Source organism: Monopterus albus, unplaced genomic scaffold (assembly GCF_001952655.1).
Source record: "Monopterus albus unplaced genomic scaffold, M_albus_1.0 scaffold186.1, whole genome shotgun sequence".
Classification (NCBI taxonomy): domain Eukaryota; kingdom Metazoa; phylum Chordata; class Actinopteri; order Synbranchiformes; family Synbranchidae; genus Monopterus; species Monopterus albus.
Window position 1 is genome coordinate 2312467 of NW_018128066.1, and position 17335 is coordinate 2329801.

Below are 17335 nucleotides of genomic sequence, written 5' to 3' on the forward strand. Positions count from 1 at the left end.
TATAAATTATGTTAAAAAGCTAGCCAACTGGCCGACTAACACTAGTCAATTCTGTAAGTGGTGGAGCAATAAATCTTAAATGTGTTTAGTGGTAAAACTACTAGCCAACAGTTATTAGTGTTTGCATTTCAACTATCTAGCTACTTACAGTTGTCTTGCTGTGTTCCATTGTGATTCTATATGACCAGATTATTTTATTCACACCATCTTCACCAACATGATGTGATGTGGTGCATTTAAAAGCCCATGGCTTAGGATACTTAGAGATTACAAAAAAAAAAAACAGGTCATAAAGTTCCTTGCTGTTTTAGGTTTAGCTCACACATGGTGATAATTTCATCTGCCAGCTCATACTGCGATCTGACAGTTTGCTCTCAGCAAAAGAAAAATATCACTGAAGCAAGAATGGGAAAGAATTCCACCTACAAAGCTTCAACAATTAGTGTCCTCAGTTCCCAAATGCTTATTAAGTGTTGTTAGGAAGGGTGATGTAACACAGCGGTAAAAATACCCCTGTCTCTGTGTTGCAGCCATCAAATTCTAAATATTAGTTAATATTTGCAAAAAAACCAAGTTTATCAGTTTGAACATTAAATATCTTGTCTTTGTGGTGTATTCAATTAAATATGGGTCAAAAAGGATTTGCAAGTCATTGTATTCTGTTTTACACAATGCACCAACTTTATTGGAATTGGAGTTTGTACTTGTTGTATTGCATTTTAACGTTCAGAGCAGCCCTGCTGTACAACCTGAGCACTTGCAGCATTACTGCTACTGTCCAGCAACCAAAGTCAAGTCAGTGTTTATTTGTCATATGCACAGTTAGGAAACATGTTTCCCTGTACAATGAAATTCTTACTTTGCCGTCCACATGAATGCAACAAAATACAAATGAAATATAAAGTAGATGAATAAGTAACACAAAATCTAAGGCACTTTAAGCAGCAAATGCTGAGATATAATAAAAATATATAAGAATATAATAAGAGATTGTATGCTGCATGGGAGCAGCATGTGCAGTAGTCAACAGTCAATGTGCAATTATGCATGTGCAAACTGAGAATGTAAACAGTACCAGTGTAAATGAATCACTATTACAAACAGCACTTTGCTCAGGGTCCTGGTTTTTTTTTTTTGTTTTTTTTTAACCTATATAAACCTGTCTATATATTAGCACACTGTTTAGGATTAGAAGCCAGTGGCTCTGACAGACACACAACTTACTGTTGGTTTCTTGTCATGATCTTGTGATTTGGGAAGTGAGCAGCTTTAGGGCATGTACAGCCCTGAATGGAGAATGAAATGTTGGAAACTGAGCTGTGAACACAGTGCTTTTAGTGTAATATGACATTTCCTGGGCACCAGCCAGGAGCTTTTTTTTTTTACTTCTTTGCTCCTCTCCTAGTAGTAGCTCTTTCTTACAAGCACAGGACTAAGCTCAGCTGGTGTCTGAAAACTTGGCAGACAAATAACCTTGCCACATGCTACTGTATACTACATGGGATTTTGGCAGGCACTGCAGTGAGTATGCCAACTGCAAAGCAAGCAGGCTATAGCGAAAGAAAAGCTTCCTGCAGCCCTTTCACCTCCTTCTCTCCTCTGCATGGCTGTGCGCCAGATCCCAGCCAGTTGCTGTGTTTACCCAAAGGCCTTGACACACTGGCCCAGTTACACATCCCAGACCCTTACAGCAGCCTGGAGCAAAGCCAAAGCAGTCGTAGAATACAGCCAGACAAACTCCACACCGCCTCATTTCCTGACCCTGCCTACAAGGAGCAAAGCAGAGGCCATAACCTTTCTTTGCTACTGCATTTTCCCAGTTGCAGAAGGTTGTAGTGCCAACACAGTCATTTTCCGAAATGTCACTTTACTTTAGGTCCCTGACATAACAATGTGTACACTTTTTGAAGCAACTGCTGTCTGGTAGTAGGTCTTTAGATGGGGCAGGGTATTTATTAACTGACCAGTATCTGCAATAAAAGCCAATCCATAGCCAATCTGCAGACCTTTAAAAAGCAAAAATATTCGTTCATTAGGTAGGTAATCGGTTTTCAATTTTAATATTTAACTATTCAAGAGACACCCCTATGGAAGTAGGTCCCCGCCATTTCAAGCGCTACTCAGTTTGCAAATCAGCATTTGAGAGCGCACAGGAGCAAATCTGTAAGAGCAGAATCAGATTTGAGAGCAAGGGAGGACAGAATTGTGAGTGTAACAGATGATTTGAGTGAGAAGCGAGCATCCTCCATCACTCTATAATCTGACTCTGCTCTTACCAATTCATCCCTGCGGGCTCTCAAAGTCTGATTTGCAAACTGGAGAGCTCTTGCAACTTGATTTGTGCACTTTCAAAACGTTTAGCACAAACAGACTTTCAGATCAACCCATTGGAGAAATCTGAGTGTGCATGCATGGACCTAGATTACGCTCTCAAATCTGCATTTGCACTTACAAATCTATGTCCGCATGCTCTCAAATGCTGAGTTGCAAACTGAGTAGCACTCAATGTGTTTAGAGCACCCTCAAATGTTATGGTGGGGATCTACCTTTATAAGCTTCTGCTGACTGTCGCCGTTTCTGATTAACATGACAACCAGCGGGGTCATACCAGCTTTCTCTAAACTAACCTCAACTCCGTGACTTAAATTGATGACAGGACAAAATGAAAGTGGCTGCTGTCAGGTCTGTGACCTGGCTGCAGCCGGCGGAGAAACAGACAACATGCTGTCTGCCGTATGCCGAAGATTGAGGTAAAGAGGCGTCACTCTGTAACACCACTTACAGTAATAATCAGTGAACTGAGTGCTTCTCTGTCATTCTAAAGCCAAAGTGAGACGACTTCACATCAGTTGATCTTACAGCAATAATGGAAATGTAGCACAGTCTGTGTGCACGAAAATGGCTGCCATCTATTACATAAATATTGCATAATGACTTTCTTTAGTTTATTGTATTGTTTATAATACAAAGTACTGCCAGATGGGCAAAGAGGTACTTTCAGCTGTAGCACAATGTCAGCCCAATAACACCCCTGCCCCAGCAAATATTTGAATATTCACAGATCATTTCCATGGAATTTCTGGAGCCCAAAAGTTCCCATTCGCAACAGCCCTATTTAAAATACATACACAAAATGTTGTTTGCAAGCTAACATTACTTGTCCTAGAATTAGTGGATCTTTGTTTACATTAAATTTCAAAGAAAAAGTAACAAATAAGTAAAAAAAAGTACAACAAACTAAAAGAATCAGCAGGTCAACCTCCTCCTCTAATACATTATGATGCTAAATTTAAATAAATATTTCCAAAGGCTTCCTTAAAATCATTAAATTAACATCCTTAAAACATTTTAAAAAACATAAAATCAATATCTTTCATCCTGAGTGCTAAAAAAATGACACCACAGTACTTGATATGACCTACATTGAACGCTCTTACAATGTGGAACTCACAACAACACAAACCACAGTAAATGCTTGTTAGTAAAGCCACAGTACATGTAAGCAGTGTACTGAAATCTCAATACCATTTTCTGATATCAACTGTGCTGCTAGCAACCAGTGTTAAAAACTGTCCAGTAACAAAAGCTTATTTCCAATTCAAATGATAACTTGGCCATTTTTATTTGAAGTTCTTTACAGCGGCTTGGATTTAGGCAGCATTTTACATGTGAGGTGTTTGCCTTATTTTGCAAAATCAGAAAAAACGGGATTACACTACTTAAAGTATTGACATTAAAATGCTAGGACTGCAAAGCATTAAATCAAACCAAGCTCAAATCAGCGATGACAGTATCAGAATACCTTTAATGACTATATGGTTGTAAAATATTTGTGCGACAAATACTGTAAAAGAATGGATACACATCCCTGTCAAGCTAACGTATTTGTTTAGTTTGACAGGGCTTCATGCAGGAATACTCAGCTAAAAAGTGTTTTTACATTATACATGAATCATCAAAACCCCTTTGAATACCAAGTACAATACATTGTAGAGAATGAATCATGTGAGAATGACAGACCAACAAGTTAAATACACAGTATATTTTATATGAGACCATACATGGTATGGTCTGACAACAAATGTCACTGAAACACATAGTGCAGTGTGAACGGTGGTCTGTATACACATGTACTGTATAATATACTGTATATGGAGATATGAAACTTAAGCAGACATTGATCAATAGTGTCATATGACTATGGCTCTGTGTATCTGCAGTTGCCATAGGTGTTGGTGGATGCCTTCATTTAATTTGGTTAATTCCCTTTGTATGTTTGCCTTCATTAAAGAGCAGGTGTTGAGATATGCTGTCTGGGAGTGGTTGTAAAGAATGAATGGAGCCAGCACTAGTGTGGGGAGGGGACCTTGTGGTTTCACTACCAACTGATCAAATTACAGCAGGCATCAGTATCTCAGCTTCCATTTTAGAAGCAAGGAAGTCAATTCTCCAGGGTCGAGTTGGGGAAAAAACTGTGACAACTCTAATGAACATGCACATTTGCATTTAAATATCAGAATTTTTGCCTTACACTTCATTTAAATGTAGTAAAAAGATATTTGCACAATGCTGCAGCAGAGATTACTACAGCTGTAACGCCATGCTCAGACAGACTTTCATACACTTGAATGGGCCAAGTATGCTGATGCAGTGGGGTTGAACGTGAACAAGGGGTCTTTCACAACACACCAGTGTGGCAAAAAACTTTTTGTGCAACACAAGGTGACGGCACCCAGCAAGGCCAGTCCCATACATGCAAGTATGCATTCCTGGTGGATTACCTTGTAATGCATATTTCTGCTGTTTACCTTGAGCTCATTATGACTGAAGACAGAACAACTGCCACCACAATAACTCCTGTCTGTGAGTATTACAAACCACTGTGCAGTGTTTGGCATCTAATAAACACGTACATGTGTTCCTCCAGCTGGACTCACTGGATCATATTTCATTATCTCACCAGAATATAAAACAACACACTGTGAATGCAGGCAAAGCAGACACCTCTCAGACAAGACTTGTCATCTGAACAAGTACACTTAGCAAAGCAAAATGACACTGGTCTGTTGAGCAGAGCACAACATACTTCCTTCCTCTGGTGACGACATTTCTCTCAGTGCATCTAAAGTGGGATCTGAATGGCAGTATGTCATATTCAGACTTAAAGGGACACAACTGTGCAAGCATGTCCAATTCAAATCACTATAGCATAAATAATATCCACAGAGGAAATGAGCATTTGGAGGTGTAACACAGTCCACCTAGGAACTATGACAGAATTGTAACTGCATGAACATCAATAAATTAAATTAAGACCAGTGAAATTTTTAATTTGACATCTAAGATATACAGGATAAATTGGCATGATGCTAGGAAGCTGAGATCAGGTGAAAATATGTCACTCTTGCATGATGTCGTAAAAACTCTTTGAAACACCAACTGCCATACATTTTCAATCCATGGGACCGCAGAGCTCCATTTGAAAGGGTGGTCCTAGTATTCTCAAGTATTCTCAAGTATTCTCCATTTAAGATGTTTGTGTGGTTTATGTTTCACCCACATTAACAGCGTGGAATGAAAATGTAAGTATTAGTGTAAACCATTCTTCACTTTGATGGAGAACAGCACAGTATCCCCTCAGGGATACTGGACCATGAACCTGTGAGTAGAAAACCTCAATCTAAACAATCTAAATCCTGTAGTCCTGTGTGTGGAATGGCAGAATCATCACAACAGGAGTAGAGACTGCCAGTTAGCGCTGTGTTTGACCAGGCCATGATGTGGCGGATGTGAGGGGGACTGGACATCACGAGAAGCCTCTGGCTCTCAGGAGCAGATGTGCCTTTTGGGACACAGACAAAAGAAAAAAGAAAAAGTGTCTGTGTGCAGCAATAGGACTTCCCACTCAGCTCCTCCCATTCAGGCCCTTTGGCTTTTACATTTTACTACCCCTGCAACGCTGAGTGAAATGAACTGAAAGATCACAAATCAGGGTCCCACTACAAAAATGGATATGCACCCGCACACCCCCATCAAAACCCCCCCTGTGTCTTGTTGGGAGGCCTCAGTGAGAATGTTCACTGTTTGAAGAGTTAACTCTTTAATTCCATCTGGAATGTTTCCTCTGGACGGGTCAGCATAGTGCTGAGCCAATCCACTAACCCCTCTTCCACAGCATCACCTCTTCCCTCTCCCTGTCCCCTTCATCTCCCCACTAAATTCAATACCTCTATTTCTAGGTAGAGAGAATCTTACACGTGGCTCAGCACAAACTGAAACTTGTTCTATGCCAGGATGAATCCACCTTAAACACTATTTCAGATCAACAAAAAATGGACAAGATTTCCAAACCTGTTTCATAGATATTTACCATACACACTATTAACCTGGCTGTCAGGATTGGCAAAAGGACTTCAGCCTGTATTATCACAAACACAGGCACCCCACAGGGATGTGTCCTCAGTCCCATCCTCTACACCCTGTTCATCCACAACTGTGTCACCTCCAGCAAAGACAACATCATCCTGAAGTTCACGGACGACACCACAGTGATAGGTCGCATCACTGGCGGGGACGAAGCAGCCTACAGGAGGGAGGTGGCCAGTCTGGTATCATGGTGCAAGGACAATAATCTCAGCCTCAACATGGACAAGTCAAAGGAGATGATAGTGGACATGAGGAAGGAGAGGAGAAGTCATCAGCCACTGTTCATCTGGGGGCTCGAAGTGGAGAGGGTGAGCAACTTCAAATACCTGGGCGTCCACATCAGTGAGGACCTCACTTGGACACTTAACACCACACAGCTGGTCAAGAAGGCCCAACGGTGGCTGGACTTCCTGAGGAGGCTGAGGAGGTTTGGCCTGTCGCCTAGGATCCTTTGCAACTTCTACAGCTGCATCCTTGAGAGCATCTTGACCAGCTGCATCACTGTCTGGTATGGCAGCACTACTGTTATGGACCGCAAGCGCCTGCAGAGAGGGGTAAAGACTGCAGAGAAGATCACCAGGACTCCACTGCCCTCTCTGCAGAGCATTTACCACCGCAGGGAGCGTAGGAAAGCTGCCTCCATCCTCAAAGACCCCACCCCCCCCCAGCATGGACTGTAACCATTTAGTGTTCTGGCCATTCATCACAAATGTCATTAGTAATATCATTTTGTAGTCATCAAGTCAGCCAGATGACAGAGAACCCAGTGAAGAACTAACGAGATACACATTCACAAAAAGGAATGATTTAGAAAAACTGAAGAGAGCATTAACAAATGTGACTGTGTATGCATCAAGAATACATGACAAGGAAATAAAGAAATTGTTTCATTTAGATTAAAATGATGTATTCCTGATTTGCAAGTAATTTTTAAAGATTATAGTAGATGAATTGTTGTTAAATTGTGCTTTTCTTCATGATGCTCACAAGTGGGAAACACCAAAATGCTTCACAAAAGGAAAATCAAGTACTCTTTGGCACTGTGCTAAATAGTAACAAACAAACAGATACAAACACATTCTATGTTACATTCTTCTATTGTTCTTGTGAAACAATAGCCCCTTACACACTGCATTTTCGAGGCAGGATTGGTGGGCCTTTATTCCATCTCGTTTTCTGTGTGTAAGGAGCAAAGCCTGAATGGAGGGCCATTTTCGTTCCGCCTGTGGTCCACCCTGGGAGGTAATACCAGAGGCGAGCCCAAGGTGAGATGTACTCTATGTATAATGGGTGAGCTGGCAGTCCAGGACCAAGTTCTATGTTTTGATGATGCACTATACTGTATGTGCGACGCCATCATGGGGGTCTCAAGTCTCTGCTCAGCCACTCTGCCTCAAACTGTTCAGCTTCTCTCTAACTTATGGGTCAAAGCATCAGGTTAATCCTGATGCCATGAACACACACTGACTGATGTTATTACTCATGACATTCACACAATTTTGTATGAAGTGAAAGAAATGCTTGAAGAGCCAACAAAGCTACATCCACACTCATCTCTCCCACCATTGTTGTTTTGGTTTGCAGACTACTTGCACAAAATTTACGTCACAGTTGAAGTAGAGCGACGTCATGTCCCGCCTTTGGCATGGAATCCCGGCCTGCTGTCTGAATATCACAGGCCGACCCGCAATTATACCGGCCTTAGTTTGATCTGTAGGAACAGCACAAGAGCAGGATATTGGCGATAATTTGGAAGAGCAGTAGTGTGAGACCTCAGGGTTGGGTTTGGACAGAAATGTATAAATTACGTTTGGGTCCGTGTTAGGTTCGGATTCGTAGGTCAAGCTTTAGGCTTAATTTACTGATAAGGGGAAAAACACTGTACAAACTCAACTGCACTAGGTTCAGACATTATATACCCTGAGCTTGTCGAGTCCAGGTCGGGGTCGGGTTCGGTTGCCACACACTTGGGCTTTGATCAAGTTCAGACAGAAAATTGCGGCCTAAGCTTTGCACTAATTCACTGTGATGTGTATGAACTTTTGTCAGCGTTAACAGCAAAAGTGAGAGGTTTTTATTCCCTGTGTAGTTCAACAGTTTGAGCATGGCAGAGACAACAAAGGTCGCACACTATACAATCACACTTCTTGTTTCGAACTAGCACTGTAACATGTTTTAATGGACCTCAGCCTTCCTCTGAATGAGCCCCAAGACAATGATGTAGAAACAGGCAGGAGTCAGACAGCAATTCCAGCCTTATTACATCAGTATCAGATGAAATCTAGTAGCTAGAATAAGACTAAGAACACAGTTTAAATCCATGGACAGTTAAGGCATACGAGACACCAGTGTAACACTCAGATAGCAGGAACCAGGTCAGGTTGGTGCATATAGCACGCACACCAGGCAGTGAGGCCTCCTGGCTCCCACCTCAACACTGCTGAGTGACATGGAGATACTGTCTGACATTTCTCTCAGCTCCAGTGGCCCTTCCCAACAACACTGTAGCAGTGGGCTGGTGCACCAGGGTGGATCTCTTCCACACTCCACTGTAAAAATAAAAGCTTGAGTCAATCTGTTAAATGCAATGCCCCCCTCACTTATCATAAATTAAGTATAAATGAGGCCAAGCATTCCTCTCTCTAAAAGCACAGACAGAATCCTTATTGATTTCTGTGCTGCAGCCATGCAACTCCCCCCTTCCCGGCTGATGTGTTGCTGAGGCAACAGCTAAATTATGCAGGGATGGCTCATCAGACAGGTTTCACTGCCTAAGCGGCAGAAGCCGACTCAAGGGTGGCAAATGATGCCAGGGCTTGACAAATTCCCAGTAATTCCTAGAAACCAGAGTTGGACCACTGTGGTCTGGTTCTCCACCTTGGTTCCTAAATTAAATGTTTCACCTTGCCCAAGCCAGGATCTGTCTTCTTCTATTCTGCTTTGGGAAGTGAGCTCTCCAGTTGCACTCATTTACTTAGTCTGGGCAGAATAAGATTTTCCTGCTTTTCTTGGTTTGCAGAACCTCCAAATCAAAAACGCCTCTGATCTGAACCAAATGACAAACTACAAATCTAATCAAGTTACAGGGGGTACTTATCCAGTCTCTTGTAATTGAGCCTACTAAATACATTACCTCATCATTGTATATCTAAATTTACTAGGCCAACATGGGTGGCTGTCAAATAACAAAGCATCTGTGTAACACAATGAAAGACGGGCACATTGTTTAATGGTAAAACTGACATCATAAGCCGCACCTAGTTTCCTAACAACAACAATGTAAACTTTGGATGCCTGGTTGTGACAAACTGTACAAAATGCAGCCAGCGTTAACTGACAAGTAAATTTGTCTGTCCAGTGGAATGCTCTGGTTACTGGTACTGTGACACAAAGCACTAATGTTACACAAAGCTCAAATTACCCCAAATTATAATCATACTCATTTGATAAAAAAATAAAATCATTACCATGCTAGGTTACTCATTCATTCATTTTCTACCGCTTAGTCCCTGAACGGGGTCATGGGGGGGGGGCCGGAGCCAATCCCGGCCAGCAATCGGGCGAAGGCAGGGTACACCCTGGACAGGTTGCCAATCCATCGCATGCTTGGTTACTAATATTACCAAAACAAACACAAGGTTTAGATGCCGACACATCCAGAAGGCCCAACACCACATCTGAATCACACTTGAGTCCTTTGGCTGCTTTTAACTCTCCATTTCAGAAAACAAAACTGATGTTAGTGCAAAAACCAAGGTTTTCCTTTTCCCACTCTTTCTGTGCAAAATAATGTGGCCTCTTCAATCTGGCAGCCACTGTTTCAGACTTTTAGCTGCCAAGAGCTCCTCCATGGCAGGCTGTTTGACATGACAACTTCCAATTTGAAAAACACTTCCTTCACTAGGTGGCAGGCGAGGCTAATTAACAGGTCTGACTTTGAGAACACAGCATAAAGAAGCTGCAATAACAACTAGAAGTGCTGTAAGCACCATAATGTCATGGAATGGGTCCGTATAATAGAGAGATAGCACGTCCTGTCCCATTTTCACTTGATTTATCGGGTGTGCAAAATCTTTGTATATTCTCATTTTATTCATTGAGTCATGTGATATCATTAGACAAGGGTACTAATACCATAGTAGATACAACTCAACTGTGGTCATTAATCTGTCAACTTGATGCCTGGCTACACATTCCTAAAACTGATGTGATGACGGAGAATTACACATATCTGTTTCTGTCTCCCTCTGTGATAACAGCAATGCAAATGTAGATATACAATTCACTGCCTCCATTTTGTCTCATTTGTCAAAAGGCACAGGGAGTTGCACAGGAACAAAAAGTATGTGAACAGAAAATTTGTAGACAAGGGCTACTGCATCCACGCACTATAGAACGCCCCTCGGTTAAAACATCCAGACAAACCAACTGAAGTATACTGGGGCAAAAGGCACAATCTGTTTTCTGCAGGCATGGTTCAGACTTGCTGCTTGGAGTGGAGGGATCTATGGACATGTTTGTGTATGTGAGCAGGAGGGGTGGTGGGGTGGATTACAGGGGTCATGCAACCCTCTATCCCACTGCAGCAGAGGCCAGAGTGCTGCTGGTTGCCAGCCCCAGCTCTCTCTCCATGCGACAGCTTTGTCTGTCCCCAGTTTGACAGTTATTTACTCTGATGTTTAGGACTAGGCTGAGGTCAACTCACGTGCATCACTGGCAACGTCCTAGTACAAAGTCTGTGTAAAGTCTAAGTGAGCCGGACTGAGGCCACGTAAGAATACAGCCACGTACAGTATAGTTCACAAAAAACTAGTGGGCACGTTGCCGACATTCTATCATCTAACTGGCACGAAACCAGAAGAAAAACCATTTATTTACAATAAAGACACCAATGAAAATATCTAACTGGACACTAGAGATGCTCCAATCGATCAGAAATGCCCGGTTTTCAGCGTGATCAGCCGGTCACCAGTCAAGGCCAATCACTCTGAGATATTTAACTCTGTGCTGGTTAGATTTAAAAGCATGACAGTCCACGCTGGGCACGTAGTGGCACAAACCAAAAGCGTAGCATATGCAGCGTGTAGCATTTCACATGCATCTCAAGCGAGACTATGTGCTCAATAGTAACAGACATTCTTCTGTTTCTATTACCTGTGGCACCAGTTTATATTTGGAGAAGTGCAAATACTGCACTTCAGTTTTAGTTGGTTTGTAAAGTGTGAGAAAGACAGAAAACTTTAATACGTTTTATTTTTAATTACAATTAAAATTTTCAAACTCAAACTAAAAGGGTATTTCTGATAGGTGAGAACGCATCTGACTGTCCTGTTGTGTGCTACATGTGTGAAAGGAGTTCATGTCTGAAAATGGCTTTTGACTCCCCCCCTTTGACAATGCTTTTTTTTGGTGGTGGTGGGGGGGGGGGGGGTTAGTATTTGTGGCATCAGCCCAGTTTGTCTCTGGCCTCTACACAATACAATCACTTCAGACAAAAAAATTCCTCTGTCTCCACTGTCCCCTTCCCCCTACAGCAGTGCAACCCGAAACTGTCTGTAGAGATGAGCCGTCATTAAATACTGCAGAGCTGACATAATGACACGAAAGATTTAAAAATAAAAAAAAAAAAAAAAGGGGGAGGGGACAGACCACTTCTCATCCCATAATGCCTCCCCCAACCCCCAGGCTCAGCCCACCTCTTCTAATAAAAGACCCCAAGACACAGATAGGGCACTGGTCAGCAACAACTGGTCACTGAACACAGCTTCCATGGTGAAGAAAGCCCAGCAGCAGCTACACTTCATCAGGCAGCTCAGGAAAGCTGGACTGAACCATCGCCCTCTCACCCAGGCTTATAGAGGACTGACAGAGAGCATCCTCAATACTGGCATTACAGTTTGGTATGGTAACACCACACAGGCAGAGAGGAAGGCTCTTCAAAGGGTCATAAAGACTGCAGAGAGGATCACTGGGACTAAACTTCCTGCTATGGACACAGTATACACACAGTGCTGTCGTAAAAGAGCAGAAAACATAATCAGTGATCCACTCCACCCAGCTCACTCTCTGCTCAGACACAAAAACTGCACCTACAGCCTCAGGCACAGCAGAGCGGACAGTATCATCACACACAGCACAAGACTTTACAACAGCTTTTTCCCTGCCGCAGTAAGACTGATGGCAAATACGAAAAAGTGAAAAATACATGCAAAACCCCCTCATTACCTTACTATGTAAAATATGAGAAATACCATGTGCAATATTTGAAATTCACCATCGTGTTTCTTATTACTATTTTATTTTTGTGTTCACATTTTTTTTATCTATTTCATTTTTATGCAACTTTATTTTAGACTTGGTGTTCTTTTTCTGTCTTTTGACTCTTCACTTGACTCCAAGAGAGCCCTGCACAAGAATTTCTATATGCCTAGACTAGAAAATAAAATAAAAATCTTGACTCTTGAATCGATGTTCACACAAATCCTGGCAGAATACTACTTCTCCTCTCTATATGTCTGAAAAAAAGAAGCACAAATCTCCATTTCATACAATGTTCATATGCTATGGAGCAATGTTTTAATCACCAATGTTCCAGAGCCAAATTTGGAAATGTCAAGAGAAGCACCTTTCAAAGACATTTTCCTTTAAATAGACAGTAATTAAATCCAGTGACATCACAGTTCAGCACCCTCAGCGCACTGATCAAGAGCAGATACAGTATGTCCTCTGACATTGACTACTCTGCCACAACTATGGCTTTTTGTATCGCCAAATGGCTGCTGAGTTCTTTTTAACTTGCCATGTCCCAAGCTATGACGTTAACCTACACGTAACTCAGCTTGGTTCCCAGTTGTCATTCCAGTGTTCTGTGACACTGTGCTGAGGCAATATTTACCTTCAAGAGAAAGAGTACTTGGCACACAGCCAAAACTCCTGGGGTTGGAGGAGGGGAGGGGCTGTTGGGTTGCTACTGTGTACAACATCCAACCTTCCCACCCACCAAAAATCCTCATAATGACCGGACCAAACACCTACAGCTTCACAGCAGTAGCCCTGCCCCGCCTGACTCTGCTACCTGGATCAGAGCCAAACCAGAGCCTGAGCAAAGCACCAATAGGACAGAGAATGAGAGAGAGAGAGTCACATACACACACACACACACACACACACACACACACAGAGAAAGTGAGTGCAGAGATGCGAGAGCTAGTATGAGTGAACACGCCAGGTCTCAGCCTAGCTGTTTGCCAGTGCTCATGTAGGAGCATTTTTAGCAACAAAAGCCAATCAGTGGTTCACAGAGATGTGAAGTGACTCGCAAAGCTACTGCTGGAGAGGTTGGTCCCAAGCAGCAAGAGGCTGGATTGAGAAACCAAAACACTCAAAACGAGAGAGGAGAAGAGCGAAGGCCTTATTCCTCTAGATCACTAAATCACTAAACAACAAGTGTTTCGATTATGTGACTGTATAAACTCAAAATTTAAGTTGAGAAGGACAATTTTAACACACATTGGAATTGGCAAAGGGATATTCTGAAACTATCCACAAAACACTGCAGTGCGAGTAATTCTGTGTACTGAAACACCAAAACAAAAACTGAAGTAATAAGTAGGAAATGGTGTGTCAAGGAGTCAAGGCACATCACAAACCTGTCTGAAGTGATCATCAAAGCCCCACTCGGCCTGCCCATTAGGAGAGGTAGCAGATTGAGTCCCTGCCGGAGACAGACCCTCGTCAGGTTCCTGCTTCACTCTGACAGGTGGTGATGCAGGTCTCTGGGGGGCCGAAGCAGAGTAACTGCTAAACGGACGGGCTGGGATGCGGGAGGCATTTTGCTGCAAAGCAAGCGTCTGCGTTCGTAGGAACTCCAGACCACTGGTGCTTACGTCATCCTCATCACTGCCCTCATCTCCCTCCATCATCTCATTGTCATCATCCTCATCCCCAGAATCCCGGCCTCTATCATCATCATCATCATCTTTTTCAGAGTCCGCACTGCTCTGATTGGAAACCTGGGGAGGCAGCCCGGTGCCAGGGATGCCTGCAGCCAGGCTTTTGCTCATGAAGCAGGCCCCAGAAGCCCGAGTGGCCGCCAGGATGGCCTGCTGGGTGGCAACCTGCTGAGCGTACATGATGTGGGCCTCTCGCAGCTTCCTCTCCTTGCGCTCCATTTCCAGTCGGGCCTGCTGCTGACGCTGGAGCTGCTCCATCACTGCCTCCAATTTCATGCCCCCTGTAGAGGTGCTCTGAGGAAAGGCCACACCAGGCTCCTGAGACATGTTGGGCTGTTGGAGGATAAGAAGTAGTCACCTACCATCCACCACATTACCCCTTTATCTCAATTTACATGATGAAATGTGACTTGTGTAAGGCAAAGGAGAGGGCAAAAAAAAAAAAATCTAAACTACAATGGAAACAAAGACGCCTAGACATAAACTCACACACAAACAAACACAGGCAATACAATCACATTATTTTCACCAGATTATAAGAGTAAAATATTGCATAGTTTTAACTGCTTGCACTCATTGACCTGGGCTAAGTCAATATTTGAACCAGGAGGGTTTAGCCAAGTGCCACTGAGTGAAAAGTTGGAAAATCTAGGGTATCACAGCCATAAATCTGAACTATATACCTTAAGCAAGGAAGCAGGACAATTCAATAACAATAACACTGTTGGCAACTAATATAACAATGCAGCCATAGCAAGGTTTTAGGTTGAACGTTTCAGGCAGTCCACACCTAGGCTACTGAGCTATGTTAAAGCAGACACTAACTAATGTCAGAGTAGCCAAATAATAATAATAATAATAATAATACCAGAAGAAAGAAAAATGAGAATGCTACTGTACTAACTTTCCTATTACTGTGAGCTTTTATAAGAATAGTGCACAAATGTTGTCACACGTCTAAACACCTTTATCAAAGCCAGAGGTGAATAACTGGCCCAAGCTAAGCCGCTTTGGTAATCATTAGTAGAATGGTCCTTCACAGAGCTAATAATGTTAGTGTTCAAAATGCTTTAACCCCAGAAAAAGCACCCAAATGTTCTCCAGCAGGAAGTTTGTTAGCTAAATAAAAAGCAGGCTACACCGACCTCCGGTCGGCAAATCACTTTTTGCGCATTTGGCCAGCTGCCACAACCTTAAAATAGGTGGATAACGTAGCATTAAAGGTTTTAGGATGCGTTACTGTACAAACAGGCACAACAAGCCTATTAATGGAGCCCAGTGCATTTTCTGGAGGTGCATTACAGTGTTGTTGTAAGATTGTAAAAAGAGTACAAAGTAACCGAGTAAATTAGCTCTGGAAGTGTTTTTCTTTTGGAAAACGTAACATTAAGTTAGCTGCCTCATTTCCGTGAATGAACTGAGGTCAAACTGCGTCTTTCATAAGAATGTGAGCTCGTTACAGATCAGAGAAACGTCAAGGGACGCCAAAGTAGGAACATGACTCACCATTTGTGCTTTACTACTGCTTGAATTGTCCACCATCCCTCTTTCCTTGGCTCTATCCTCCTTCTTCCCTTGTTTCTGGCAATTGTTCAAACACTTGCAAACACACGCGCGCGCACGGGGGCACAAAGAGCGTACATGCACCTCAGAATGAAGCAGAAAGGCGCTGGATGCAGTCTTCTGGACGACCTCTCCAATTGTGCCTGTCTCCCTCTCTCTGTCTGTCTTCCCCGATTTTCTGCTTTAATACAAAAGGGGACCGACTGGAAGATGGCCCGACCTCATGTCTCGGAAAGCGCTGATGTAACTCCCTTCACTCGCTTTTTCCTCCCCTACAATTGACACCCCCCGCATGGCGCACGACCGCATTAGGCCCGCCCAGCGACAGCAACAAGTCTCACGGACGTTTTGGTTTCAGGACAATCTTGTTGTTTTTACCTGTAATTTAGTCCTTATTTTATTCAAACACATTTATTCGTTTGAATAATATATCAGCAAAACTGTAAAATAAAAATAAAAATAAGTACAATTAGATAAGTATGCGAGCAGCTATGGGGAACCTTCTACGCCTCAGTCACAATAAAAGGTTAGACGTTTAAAAACTTTTTAACTGCGAACTAACCGTGAAGTGGCACATAAATTAATCAATGCACTTTATTGTCCTATTAATAATTGGCATGGATGCCATCAGGGAGCGTGTTTTTAAAGCCAAATGCATGGTGGTTCATGTATCTTTTTACTAACAAAGATTGGTATTGCATTCACCTACATATGACCTGCACATATCTCTGAGTGCTACAAGACATGGAAAAGATTTTGATGGGATGTCAACATGAAACATTACACAAATGTGCCTCGCAATTAAGTGTAATAGCTATTGCGTTAAGAATGCAGCACAGCTTTATGCTGCCCCCTTGTGGAAGCAACTCGCGTGTCCAAAATGTTTAGTGTGGACTTTTATCAGTCACAGCTCTCATTCCAGGATGGAAAAGCTGCATTCACATACTGCCTCTGTACCTCTGTACACAGCTATTACAGAAAATTATTGTTAGTAGTTATTGTAACAATCGTACCCAAAAAAATATAGATAACTAAGCTTTGTTTAATAACGTAATCCAGTAAAGAATACAAAGATTTGTGTTTACGGTCATAAAATTACAATTTATTGTATTTAGCGCTGAAGAACACTATATAGTCACAATGCTGTATAACAAGGAGATTGTCCCAATAATTGCATAGTCAAGTGTACTTGCTACTGACCACTGGTGTTATGTGCAATATTTAAAAGCAGGGCTGGGGTCAATACACTTTAAATTCAGCTGTACATGTAACGTGTATAGCTCACACTTAGTGTAAGAGTAGAGCCAGCTTTTTTTTATTCCTAAATCACTCAAATTACATCCATGGAGTGCTGGGAGATTCTGTACATTACTCATATTAATAATATAACATTA

At 42.4% G+C, this 17335-nt stretch overlaps 1 protein-coding gene across 1 annotated transcript in view; it reads right to left on the reverse strand.

The window, feature by feature from the left end:
• Positions 1–16207, reverse strand: part of LOC109969919 (AT-rich interactive domain-containing protein 3B-like) — a 60687-nt gene extending 44480 nt beyond the window's left edge. Inside the window, exons 1-2 of the mRNA XM_020617149.1 lie at positions 15885–16207; positions 14076–14711 (exon numbers count right to left, since the gene is read on the reverse strand). Coding sequence (XP_020472805.1) covers positions 14076–14711; positions 15885–15920 — 672 coding nt within the window. The 5' untranslated portion in view covers positions 15921–16207. The remainder of the gene's footprint in view (positions 1–14075; positions 14712–15884) is intronic.
• Between the last annotated feature and the right edge of the window lie 1128 nt (positions 16208–17335).